Source organism: Penicillium paradoxum, assembly GCF_028828445.1.
Source record: "Penicillium paradoxum strain IBT 22861 chromosome Unknown utg000003l_segment0_segment0, whole genome shotgun sequence".
NCBI classification, from domain to species: Eukaryota; Fungi; Ascomycota; class Eurotiomycetes; order Eurotiales; family Aspergillaceae; genus Penicillium; species Penicillium paradoxum.
The window spans coordinates 1,603,454-1,616,531 of record NW_026643181.1 but is presented as its reverse complement, the minus strand read 5'-3'; the positions used below and the strand labels follow the sequence as shown (position 1 = coordinate 1,616,531).

The window sequence follows — 13,078 nt, the reverse complement described above, 5'->3', positions numbered from 1 at the left end:
TATGATTTTCGGATGTTTGTAAATACCTCGGGATATTGTCTGGGAACGTTAGCATGGTCATGATCAAATCGCATTGCATAATTTTCAAGTCTCTTCATATGTCCAATGACTCCAAGTGTTCAGTGACTCCAAATGCTCAGTGGCTCCTCCGCGGTGTGTCCATCCAACATCGACCCTTATCTTATCACGACCCTCCCAACTCTCCACCCCACTCCGCCGTTCTTCGCTTCAGCCAAGTCGCCAGTACAGCACAGATACCCTGTTCGTTTTCTGATTGGTTTGAATCATGTCTGTCAAGAGGGTCCTGGTAATTGCAGGCTCAGACAGTTCGGGCGGAGCGTAAGTTCAAATAGTCCACCTGCAACACTGGCTGGGAGAATGAAAAAAAGATGCTGGTCCTCATTCTCACACATCCAAAGTGATCTTGGCCTTCAGTGGCCATCATTTTGACTTAATCAATTGGAGTGCAAAATTTTGACATGTTCTAGTGGCCTTGAGGCCGATCAAAGGGTCCTTGCAGCCCACGGGTGCTATGCTCTCACTGCCACAACCGGTTTGACGGCACAAAACACGCTAGGCGTGCAGGACATCTTCGTCGTGCCCTCGGAGTTTGTAAGGAAGCAGATCAATGCTGGACTTGAGGATGTGGGTGCCGATGTAGTGAAATTGGGTAAGTCATATCATGTCCCGATATTATTCTCTGTCTATCTCAAAGCAGACACTGACGCCGCCTAGGCATGCTTTCCTCTGCTGAGACCATTGATGTCATTGCCGAAACATTACAAGTTCATAAAGTTCCTGCTATCGTTTTGGATCCGGTATGCTCGATTTTGCGGCTTTCGTGTATTGTCCTAACAAGTATCCATAGGTCATGGTATCAACCAGTGGATCTCAGTTGCTACCAACAAAAGCTATCAAGGAATTACGGACAAAGTTACTGCCTTTGACCACGATTCTGACACCAAACATTCCTGAGGCTCTTCTCTTGTTGAAAGATGCTGGAAGAGAGATCTCTGAGCCGATAAATCTGGCGGAGATGATAGAGCTCGCCAAGAAGATTTGTTCATTGGGCCCCAAGGCGGTTCTCCTCAAGGGTGGTCATCTTCCTTTGACTAAAGAACACAAGACACCTCAAGATCCGAAAGAAGCGACTTTGGTTGTGGATATCCTCTTTGATGGAACCACGGTGACCTTGTTTGAGACAGAGTTTGTGATATCTAATAACACCCATGGCACGGGCTGCTCACTTGCTTCGGCAATTGCTGCAAACCTGGCTTTGGGCAAAGATATTATCAGAGCGGTCCGTGGTGCAGTGCGATTCGTTGAGGTAGGAATCAAGACAAGCATTGACCTGGGTAAAGGAAGTGGACCCATCAATCATTTCCACTCAACCTACACTATGCCCTTTGCGCCGTATGTGATCTACCCCTTGATATTTTGGCTGTTTCTTTTGTTCTCTAACGATGTGATATCTAGCGGCCGATTTCTCGAGTACCTCCTAGACCGTCCAGATGTGCAACGGGTATGGCAAAAGTTCACTTATCATGAGTTTGTCGAGGGCTTGGGCCAGGGTACCCTGCCTGTTGAGCGGTTCAAGGCGTATCTTGTGCAAGATTATCTATACCTGGTGAGCCACTAAGCTGTAGTATGATTGGGAGGAGACCTCCAACTCATCAAATCTCAATCTGCAGGTACAATTCGCTCGGAGCAACGCGCTGGCATCATACAAAGCCAAGAGCATGGAATCAATATCAGCGGCAAGTACTCACAATGCTTTTCCCGAAGTCGATCTAACACGTTCATTCTAGTCGGCCCAGGTTGTCCTCCATATCCAGCGGGAAATGGAGTTGCACCTTGATTACTGTACCGCATTTGGCCTCACAAAGCAGGAGATGGAAAATACACCTGAGACCATCGGTACGCTCATCTGTTGCTTCAAACGCCTGACATATTTACTGATTTCCATATTTATAGCCTGCACCGCATACAGCCGATACATTTTGGACGTTGGCCAATCAGAGGACTGGTTAGCCCTCCAGATGGCCCTCGCACCATGCTTGATCGGGTATGGCGCAATTGCCAGACGCCTACACACAGGAGAAGGAACACTCCGAGAGGGAAACAATTACTGGAAATGGATCGAAAATTATGTTGCTGATGATTACACCGACGCTGTACGACTAGGATCAGGTAAGTCCAACCTCGAAAGGCAAGTGAATTATTTGACTAAATCATGTTATATCATAGCATTGCTGGAGGATCATGTGCAACATGTGTCACCAAGCCGTATGGAAGAACTCATCGAAATCTTTATCCGGGCCACGGAATTGGAGATTCGCTTCTGGGATATGGGCTTGGGAGACAAGGAGTAGTAAAGCTTTGGACCTCAAAATCTTCCTGATCAATCTCAATACGATGCATTATCACTTGATCTAAGAATTGCTATAACGACTTTGTGCCAATCTAGATAGCTCGTAGCATAAATCCAGTGACTTAGGTATATGGTGATCCTAGTGGAGATGGAGGGTTCCACCTCTATAGACCTTTTTTAGTTGGCCTTAGTGCCTAGAAGATCTCAGGGCTCAGCTCGGGTGATAAGCTTACGCACATTTGGCACTGGGAACGTATTCTACTGTGCTTTGAGAATAAATGTTATTGAAGACCGTCTCCTCTGGGGATTCTAGGAATCCCAGACCTCGCCACTAAGAAACGGCTTTGCCTCTGTTGCCCCTTTGTATCCATGGGCCATGGATGGCGCAAATCTAAATTTTTCTGCCCAAACTTGATAACGGCTGGCCAATCAAAGATGAAGATAGGAAGACGGAGACGAGCGGCGAATATGACCTAGTCCTGTTTAGGCAGGCGGTTCTAAAGGTTCCTGATCCAGGTCACATCACGTGATGATACGGAAAAAATACAAAGCTAAACCCAATCCAATTTTTCCTCGCGCCTTCTCCCCTGGCAGTTTTTTTTTTTCCTTCCTTTTCTTTCACGTCCCCGACCTTCTGTGAACTTGTTTATCTTTTCCTTCTCTCACTTCCCCGTTCTCCCTGTTTCATATCTCCTTCTCCTTCTTCTCCCTCAAAACACATTCTCACAGACTTGATTATGTCGTACGGTGGCGGCTACTCGCGCGGCGGCGGCGGTGGTGATTCCTACCGGTAAGTTTTTCATCAAAGACATTATTTGGACCCTCGAGGCCTTCGTTATCCCAGCAAATGTGCGGCACATCTGGCGATAGCCATGAGCCTACATTTGCTGGCAGCGATGCTTGCCCGAGGGCCCGAGTCTGTTAATCTTCCGTTCGATGTCGACATGGCACCTCATACCACTGCAAAAAGCATCATCCTAACTTTACTATAGCTCTCGCGGAGGTGACAACGGCTACTCCAACGGTGGCTCTGGCGGCTACAGCGGTGGCGGCGGTGGTTACGGCGGCGGCGGCGGCGGTGGTGGTGGTTACGGCGGTGGCCGTGGAGGTGGTGGTGGCTACGGCGGCGGTGGTGGTTACGGCGGCGGCGGCGGTGGCTATGGCGGTGGTGCCGGTGGTGGTGACCGCATGTCCAACCTCGGCGCTGGCCTGAAGACTCAGGACTGGGGTAAGTCGATTCTATCGAGCGGTGAATCTGGTTGTTTGCGCAATACTAACTCGGGTCTGCTTAGATATCAACACTATGCCCAAGTTCGAGAAGTCGTTCTACAAGGAGCACCCCGATGTCACTGCTCGCTCAGAGGAGGAGGTCCAGGCTTTCCGCAAGGAGAAGACCATGACTATCCAGGGTACGGACGTGCCCCGTCCCGTTCAGACCTTCGATGAGGCTGGTTTCCCTCAGTACGTTCTGTCTGAGGTCAAGGCCCAGGGTTTCGAAGCCCCCACTGCTATTCAGGCCCAGGGCTGGCCTATGGCCCTGTCCGGTCGCGATGTTGTTGGTATTGCCGAGACTGGTTCCGGAAAGACTCTCAGCTACTGTCTCCCCGCTATTGTTCACATCAACGCCCAGCCCCTCCTCGCCCCTGGTGATGGTCCCATTGTTCTTGTTTTGGCTCCTACTCGTGAGTTGGCCGTTCAGATTCAGGCTGAGATCACCAAGTTCGGAAAGTCCTCCCGCATTCGCAACACCTGTGTCTACGGTGGTGTCCCCAAGGGTCCTCAGATCCGTGACTTGTCTCGCGGTGTCGAGGTTTGCATTGCCACTCCCGGTCGTCTGATTGATATGCTTGAGGCTGGCCGCACCAACCTTCGTCGTGTTACCTACCTCGTTCTTGATGAGGCTGATCGCATGCTTGACATGGGTTTCGAGCCCCAAATTCGCAAGATTATTGGCCAGATTCGCCCTGATCGTCAGACTTGCATGTGGTCCGCTACCTGGCCCAAGGAAGTCCGTCAGCTCGCTTCTGATTTCCTTAACGATTACATTCAAGTCAACGTCGGTTCTACCGATCTCTCTGCCAACCACCGCATCACCCAGATCGTTGAGGTTGTCTCCGACTTCGAGAAGCGCGACAAGATGATCAAGCACCTCGAGAAGATCATGGAAGACCGCTCCAACAAGTGCATCATTTTCACCGGTACCAAGCGTGTCGCAGACGAAATTACCCGATTCCTTCGCCAGGATGGCTGGCCTGCGCTTTGTAAGTCTATCATGGGATGCTTTCATTATCCTTGTCCAATACTAATATATTTTACAGCCATCCACGGTGACAAGCAGCAAAACGAGCGTGATTGGGTCTTGAACGAGTTCAAGACGGGCAAGAGCCCCATCATGGTGGCCACTGATGTGGCTTCCCGTGGTATTGGTATGAACAAACTACAATCCCCCTTCCTCTTTCCCCCTTCCCCTTTGTTTCTTCCCCCTTTGGGGCCCTTGAAAACACTTACCCGTGTTGACGTTGTGTGATACAATGGCACGGTGCTCAACTCTCTCGAAGCACGTCGGTGGTAACGCCACGTCTAGGCGCATCTGGTCATCCTAAATGGTTCCCATGCCAAGAGAACCTTGGACTCACAGTGCAGCACAGCAGCAGGCATTCTGGCCTGACTTTGATTCTCCATCTCTTCTGTGACAGACTCGTAGGAGAGTCGAAGCTTTTTCTCACACAGTGCTGTTTTTGAACTGTTGAAGGCTGCATTTCCAAGGTTGCTCTAGGACCACGATAACACCGCCATCCCGTGAATTCGCTTCCCTTGGGATTTTCTGGGATTTTCTTCAAAGGAACCCTTCAAGAGAGCAGTGATGCATCAAGTCCCGCACGACGGAGAAAGGGTCCTTCATGACCATACTCCTCAAATCCCCACTCATGATCTATTTGCTAACGAAAACTTTGTAAAGATGTGCGCGATATTACTCATGTGCTCAACTATGATTACCCCAACAACTCGGAGGACTATGTCCACCGTATTGGTCGTACTGCTCGTGCCGGTGCCAAGGGTACTGCCATTACCTTCTTCACCACTGACAGTAAGTTTTCTAATCCTGTTGCGGCTCATGGTAACTTGTATTAACCTCTTTTCCTCCAGACTCTAAGCAGGCTCGTGACTTGGTCACCATCCTCACTGAGGCTAAGCAACAGGTCGATCCCCGTCTTGCCGAGATGGTTCGCTACGGCGGCGGCGGCGGTGGTGGTCGCTGGGGTGGTCGTGGCCGCGGTGGTGGCCGTGGCGGCTGGGGTCGTGGCGGCGGCGGCGGTGGTGGTTTCACTGCTTCTAACTCTGCTCCTGTTGGCGGCAACCGTCGCTGGTAGATGCCTCGCTGCTCCCCGTGCAGTCCTCGGGCTTGTATTGTGTTGTCCTGGTAGACCCTCTTCTTATTTCTTCTGACTCGCGTAACTCGATACGGACGGCGTTATCTTTGTCTCATAGATTCTTACTTTTTTTTACGTCCCTTGCCTACAGGGGTTTTTCACGGTGCCGGACTTCGACATTTTCGGTGGAATCCTCAGGTTTTGATTCCCACGACAAATCCATACATGTTGATTAGTTACAAAAAGTTTCATGTCTCAGAACTCGCTGGGGTTTCTGATTTTAAGTCTGCAATAATGATTATTCAAAAAAAAAACCTCTTGTGCCCATCACATTCATGTACTTGCCCATAACGTCTTTTCAGTTGCCAAATGAACTCCCCCGGCTTCGACTCTTCTATCCGGTTAGAAGAATTGTACCAATTCAGGTGAATTACAGCTCGGTACACGTAGCTTTGCGCATCATGAAACCCTCTTGGGTGACCACAACTGGTATAACTTTTTGTAGGCAGGTCTCAGAAAGCCTTAAGTATAAATGTCTAGAAACGAGCCTTCAAGCTCTTCCTATAACAACCTCTCCTCCGTTGAGGTTCTATGCGTATGACTAGTCGAATGGCCCAACTTTAACTGACAGTACACGGTGCTTTAATGGCGCTTTAATGGCGTGGGACACCTTTCCAACAAATAGCTCGAATTCAAGTACGCATCGAACTGATGCATTCAATCGGAAAACCACCCATGCTTTAGATTCAAAGTCTCTATTAGATCCCATTGCAGGACGCTCCAAGTGGGCCAGTCATCTCACAAGCTATAGCTCCAGCGAGGTCTCACGCCACCCCAAAATTGCATCGAGATGCTCAATTTCAGGTTTGATGCAGATACCAAACTAGAGGCTATGCTTGGTAAGTCTAAGAAGTCTGGGATTCTAGATACAACGAACTTCTGTGCTGTGTATGATCATGGTCAATTGGGGGGGGGGCATGGCCATTACTCGGCATTATAGGCAACCTCATGCTGTCAATGAAACTATAATTATGGTGTTGATATATTCTATATATCAAAATATATGAGTACTTGAAACAATTCTCCGAGCTAGTAGTTGATATTTGCCTGTATGGGTTGAAGTTCGGAATGTACCTGTACGGACTTGATCGATAACCAGTTCACCTTGGCTGTTGGACTTGGTAAAGAACGTATCGTGTCGAAGAATACATTTAGAATGAATGGCGTCAGATGATTGTAGGATATAGTAATACGTCAGCAGACGAAAGTTATCAAAATGTTATAACAAGGATCGCTACAATATATATACAATTCCGACAGATGATCTGTTTTCTTAAACCCCAAAATCGATTGATATGCGAGGTAATTCTGTAGCCTTAGTAGAGTTCTTATTTGTATAGACCATTATACTCGTCATCCTCGGTTATTGGGCCTATTCTTGTCGGCTTCGCCATATGGTGCTGAGCTCCGATCTCGCTGAGGATATGTTGAACTGTCAAGGAACGGTGGTAACTACAGATCTCGCCTATGTGAAAACTTGGTGGCGAAAAGAGACTATTCGTTTTGGAGAAGACATATTACATTTCACTGACGAAAGATGGATCTCTCCGGGGCAAGAATTCGTGGGACTCAAGTTATGATCTGAAAGTGGCAGCCATATAGGATTTTCGCGACAAAGTATGTAAGATTGTTACTAAATTTGAAAAAAAGGTAGATATTCAAGCAAAGTCTACAGGGTCAAAAGTGCAGCTTAGTGTGATTTGCTCGGAGATGATTCACGAGCTAGAGTTTCGATTCCTGCTCCAATATAGACCAGTAGAAGGAAACGCCGCTATTTGAGAACATGGGTATCTGAGCCTTGAAAGCTTTCCCCCCCCAGCTTGGGATTAAAACAAGACTCATTCCGGAATACAACCTCGAAAATATTTGGAAACATATGTTTATACAACCTGTACAAGCCAGTCTATTTCCAAAAGCTCCACTGATCTGTACGATACGACCATATGCACACCATTCAGCAAAAGACTTGGGGATATCTGCAAGCGAAAGCCTAGTAGTAAGAGTACTTTTTGATTGTCTTCGCAGTGTGATGGCCTGCTACAACATGGGAGTGGGGCGAGAGACATGCCTCAGCCCTATACGGAGTAGCCCTTACCTCATCTGACGCAAGTGTGTGATCAACTGTGATCAGGCCACACAAGGAGCTACCACGAAGTCAATCTACTAATATATTAGGGGTCTATGCCAAATCCGCCCAGGTCTGCGCTTGTGCGTAGGCCAACATTCAAGCTTTAAGCTTAACCGGTCCACAGAGGGACTGTGTGTGGGTTCCCTTGAACGTTCCAAGATACGAACAAACCTTGAAATTCCAAATGAGAGACAATATGGAGACCAGCACGGTTGAGTGACATAGATTTTTCTGGCATGGAAAATGCGATAGAGCCTTGTTGGATCTAACGCGAGGTATCATGATGGGATGTACACAGTACTTCATAGACATTTCTGCATTATAACGACGATGCAGATGTACTGCATAATAGCAGAAAGCCATGTGCACAGCGATGTCCCGGTAGCTCTTTGCGCTTAGTTGGTCTACGTACCCCGGAGTACTTTGTACCGATCTCCTATCACAGGACGACGGTCTTCACCCCGAGATTTCGGCCTAACACCGGAACCAGGGAGTTCTTACCAGCCAATTTACCAAAGCGAGACCCCTCTGCATATGCATGTACCAAATTTGGCAAGCATTCATCCCCATCCAGCGAGTGCATCACGCAATGTGCCCCAGATCTTGAAGTAACGGCACAAAAATACCGAAACATGCAGTACACGATTTGGCTGACGCCCAAGACAGCGAGGTGCAGTAGTGCGGTCAACAAAATGGCTTGATGGCTTGGAAATAGGAGGGATCAATCCCCATTCCCCCCAGTATGCATAAGCGCCTCTCATGTCCTTCAAAAAAGCCACGACCAATCGCAGTCCCGACACCCTTCATCCGACGATGCACGTCGGGTTTTCAGAAGAAACGGATACTCTTTGGGTCTAGATTTGAACTGCGGCGTACGGAGTAGACGCTAACGAAATAACCAGCCGCATTGCCTAGACCTGGGTGTTAGTGGCCAACAGGGATCCGGCCCGACACTGGAATACGCTAGTAAGACAACGCTGGTCCCCTTTCAGACGATAGTGCGCCTTGTGCTGGGATGGAGAGAAGTATGCTGGTGCTTGGCTACTTTCCTTTTTCGGGATGTCCTCTATATTGTACGGAGTAGGGAGTAGAGCAGACGTAGAATATGCATGGAAAATGTAACTCTGCTCGGCAGATTCGGGTCCTGTTGATTTTGTGGCATTTGTCTTGGTTGATTGCGCCAGAAGACGAGGATATCTACCATATCTAGCTATGCCTCGGGATCGCACATGGGAGAAGGGTTCAGATGGGCCAAAAAGAAAAGGCATATATAGTGGCAATAGCATGCAGACTTCAGATGTCTTTCGCACCACAGGCTCGATCTTCGACAGGAGGGTGTCACTTTTCCCCTCTCAAAGGTTAATCTGTGAGACTTCCTTAGATCCCTGTCTCGGGATTCGAATCCCTGCAGAAATCAGTCTCGGTCATTGGCTCGATCATGTCTGTCTGTTGCCCATTGCAGATTTTGATATCAGGGTCAACGTCAGTATGTCGTCCGTGAACCGAGGTCTCATATGTGCAGTTCGGTCTCAACCCCGGTAATAAAAACCAAATCGAACGTGGCAAAAAGGAGGCCCCTTCCTATGCCATGGAACAACAGTTCACTGATCATCCGGGGAGTGCTGATCCGCACAGGTCTCCAGGGCTCGCTACCGCGATCTACCGAAGAGTTAGCGGGTGAGACTTACTGTGTCCGGTGTAGTCTCCCAACTTATCACCGCACTGGCCAGCGCAGTGTGGAGTCCGGGAAATTGCGGTCTTTTTTGATGTACTTTTTCATCTACTGGTGAGAGCACAGACGACAAACCGTTTCTCTGATAGGAACTCGGCAAGTTCGTGGGTCGGTCTAGTTTAGGCTACTCCGTACGGAGTACTATATGCATCTCTACTCCGTACTCCGTACTCCGTAAGTTGCAATTTGCGAACTATCACCCACTCCGCGGGCAGAGACACTTGTGTGTTTAGAATACATAAGATATGCGAGGAGACCCAGTTGAAGCGTATTCGTCGAGGGAGGGGTCATCATGTACCTCCCACAATAAAACCGGATTTTCACGTTCGGGGGAAAAGAAAAATCAAACCAAGCCTTTGATTTGATGATCGCCCGACATAAGCGATTGACCAGAGCTTGGGAACTTGACCGGAGAAAGCCCGTAGACCCATAGTGGGAACTATTTCCGCCTTCCCCATTAGTCATTTCGTTTAGACTCGTTTACCACGGAATACCACATAAATATACGAAGTGGATATGATATCCATATCAAGGACACGGAGGTTTATGATGGGAAGCATAACTTGCAGCAATGGGCCCACGTGCAGTAAGTGACACGGAAGCGATGAACATCTGCAGGTCCGGGACATTTGAGACATTTAATATCTTCCTGAGTTTGGAAGAATAAGCCCGCGAAAGGCGCATGATATCACATAGTATTCCGCAAGGAGGATCAATTATCACAAGATACCCGGAAACGAAAAAAGCGAAATGAGAAAGCCGGGATCATGCCAAGCACTCGAACAAAGCCTTGCTATTCGAGGGAAAGCGCATGAAAAATAGGGAGCCCGGGTTGATCGTCCGAAATTACAGGCCAAGGTATCGACCTGCGTACGGAGTACTTACAACATACAGCGGGATATATAGCGGCTGCGGCGTCCAATGATTGACGCGCCATATGAAGTTGATATCGATCCCGTTCTGTGACTCCGGATATCCCGCACTGGACAGACAGTGTGTTGTCCGCGCGGAGTCCGCCTGGGTCCACTGTCTCTCTTCTCATTTTGGGTGAGTCGGTGCGAGGGTCGAGTTATTAGCCACTCACCGACAGTTAGGTACGGAGTACAGCGTATATTTCGTATTGCAGTGGATTATCACGTACTTCGTCCTCCGTACTCCGTCCTCCGTACTTTGGCATAAAAAAAAAAAGAAAAAGAAAATAATGCCTCGGTGTCGGATGCGAAAGACGAAAAAAGAGTCGTTTTTTCCCTCACCGGCAGTGGAGGATGAGGTTCCGCCTGCGGGGGTGAGATCCAGACCCCGAAAACGCCAATCATCGACCAGAATGAGAGCTTGCATCTGGGTTCTCCCGTGTTCTTCCTATCGCATCCAGGGGATATATCGACAATATATGTACATACGGAGTAGCAGGAATACAGAAGGGCACAAGATTGAGCCATGCTCGGCTAGAATACACCGGCAAAACAGGCTACTGCCCTCCACTATGGAGTGAGCACTGAGCATACACTGATCATACCGGAGAGCCGCCGATACCTACTCCGCTCTCAACGCAATTAATTGAGGAGTCTTTGTGGTGACCAATTGGCGGTGATAATGGCTTGTTCCACGGAAATCCCGCTGGCAAACAGATGGCCCCCTTTTCTCCTCTTTTCTTTCTTGGTTCGGAGATTGGTCAATGTGGTGTGTGCTTTTTCTGGCTATAATTATCACATGGAGATTGGGATGGTCGTTACGGTGTGCACCGTATTTGGAATTGCATATTACATACCCTAGGCAGAGCCGGGTTGGAAGTGGCAATGCCACGCAGGGTACGGTGTATGATGTAGAGACGGCGACCTCCGTCTTTGAATAGGACTGATGAAATGCATATACCATCCTGCCGGAGTCCAGATGTATGCCGTTGTAGGCTCCGATCACCGGGCGATGTTTTCCTGTCTCCACTCACGCGTCTAGGTATTGTGACGGTTACGCGACCAGATATCCAGATATCCTGATATCCAGATACTCCATGACTCAATGGTTCTCAGGGAGCATGCCGAAATGACTAGCAACTGGTTGTCAGGAGCCACAACGTAGTGGCTACGGAGTACGGAGTACAGAGTACCGGTATCCCCGGTGTGTTCCTTGTTCCATCTCGGGCGATGTAGATGTACATGGACAATGGGAGGCAGTTCTGGCCTTTGGCGAAGTATAGTGTACCAAATACCGTAATCAAAGTGCAACGTTAAACCTCCTTTTCCTCAAAAGAAGCTATCGCCGGCTTCAACCGCCTCGGCTTTGAGCCTTTACGGTAGACTTTGGCGCTAGACCCGAACAAGTCAGGCCCGCCCACCGAGCTTCTCCAGGGCCCCAGTTCTCTCCCACCTGCTTTTTTCCTATTGGCTGCGTAGGACGTGAGTGCCTGCTTTTGGTCGTCCACACTAGCCCTGGTCTTCCCGAGTCCCATCGCCATTCTCCCCCGACCTGCGCTACTCCCTTTTCTGCCCTAGTCTCCTCCCTACAACGGTAAAGTGCCCCTGTGTCTGTTCCCCCTATCCCCCTTTGGGGCTCGGTTCCCTCTTCTCGGTTGAGGTTCCTTGAGGTTCCTCGGGCACGCCATTCCTAGCGTGCACCCTTTTCCACCTTTTTGGTCAGGCTCAAGCCCTCCCCTGGCTCCCCCTCCCTGACATCTTGGTTGGTACCCACGTCCTACACGCTAGGTTCTCCTCGACGCACCCGGGTTGCGGGTAGACTAAGAGGCCTCCAGTTAGGAACCTAAGTAGTCCTTAGCAAAAAACAACAACACCTGTATACCTCCTGGTTGATATTCCGTCCACCGTCGTCAACTTTCGTTTAGAGGAGGGGATTCCAAGAAATCCCTGTTGCCACTTGGCTCCTGGATGGTTCCGCTTTTTTTTTTTTTTTCCTTTCAAAAAAACGAAAACCAAAAAGGACCTTTTTTTTGAAAAAAAAAACTGCGCTCACACAGACATGGAAAGCTTAGCCGGTAATGAAGGTACTGAGGGGAAAGGGGGCCAAGTCGAATATCGGAGTGTTGTGTGGAAAGAGGGAATGGCCCGAGATCAGGGCAAATCGCTTGAATATTAATTTCTTTTTGCCCCTGTGATATTTCTCAGTTCGTATTCCTAGGTATGTGTTATACTCCGTAGGTGTACCGTAGTCACTCTCTAACTCTCCCTAACTCTCTCCCTAACTCTCCCTAACGGTACAGGAGCGGAAAAGGCCCTAAACCCCCCAAGCCAAAAGCCCGAAAAGAAAAATCGAAATAAAAGGGAAAATCCGAAAAGCAATGCAGATGTAATTTTCCCGCCCAACGATATCGCCAACCAAAATTACGCGGTCCACCAGGATCCACAGCATCCTCGGATCCCACGAGGATTGCTTTTCCTTTCTCCCAATCGTCTCACCTTTTAGGC

At 48.9% G+C, this 13,078-nt stretch overlaps 2 protein-coding genes across 2 annotated transcripts; both read left to right on the top strand.

Annotated features, from left to right (window-relative positions):
* Positions 1-286: 286 nt before the first annotated feature.
* N7457_002521 (uncharacterized protein) lies at positions 287-2,372 on the top strand (the record flags this gene model as incomplete). Its single annotated transcript, XM_057173567.1, has 8 exons — positions 287-339; positions 489-670; positions 736-818; positions 869-1,413; positions 1,477-1,627; positions 1,809-1,917; positions 1,975-2,190; positions 2,248-2,372. The coding sequence occupies 8 exons, from the start codon at positions 287-289 to the stop codon at positions 2,370-2,372; spliced, it is 1,464 nt and encodes a 487-aa protein (XP_057033718.1).
* Positions 2,373-3,108: 736 nt separating this feature from the next.
* Positions 3,109-5,742, top strand: N7457_002520 (DEAD-box ATP-dependent RNA helicase DBP2; the record flags this gene model as incomplete). Its single annotated transcript, XM_057173566.1, has 6 exons — positions 3,109-3,161; positions 3,364-3,599; positions 3,664-4,632; positions 4,690-4,797; positions 5,331-5,459; positions 5,519-5,742. The coding sequence occupies 6 exons, from the start codon at positions 3,109-3,111 to the stop codon at positions 5,740-5,742; spliced, it is 1,719 nt and encodes a 572-aa protein (XP_057033717.1).
* Between the last annotated feature and the right edge of the window lie 7,336 nt (positions 5,743-13,078).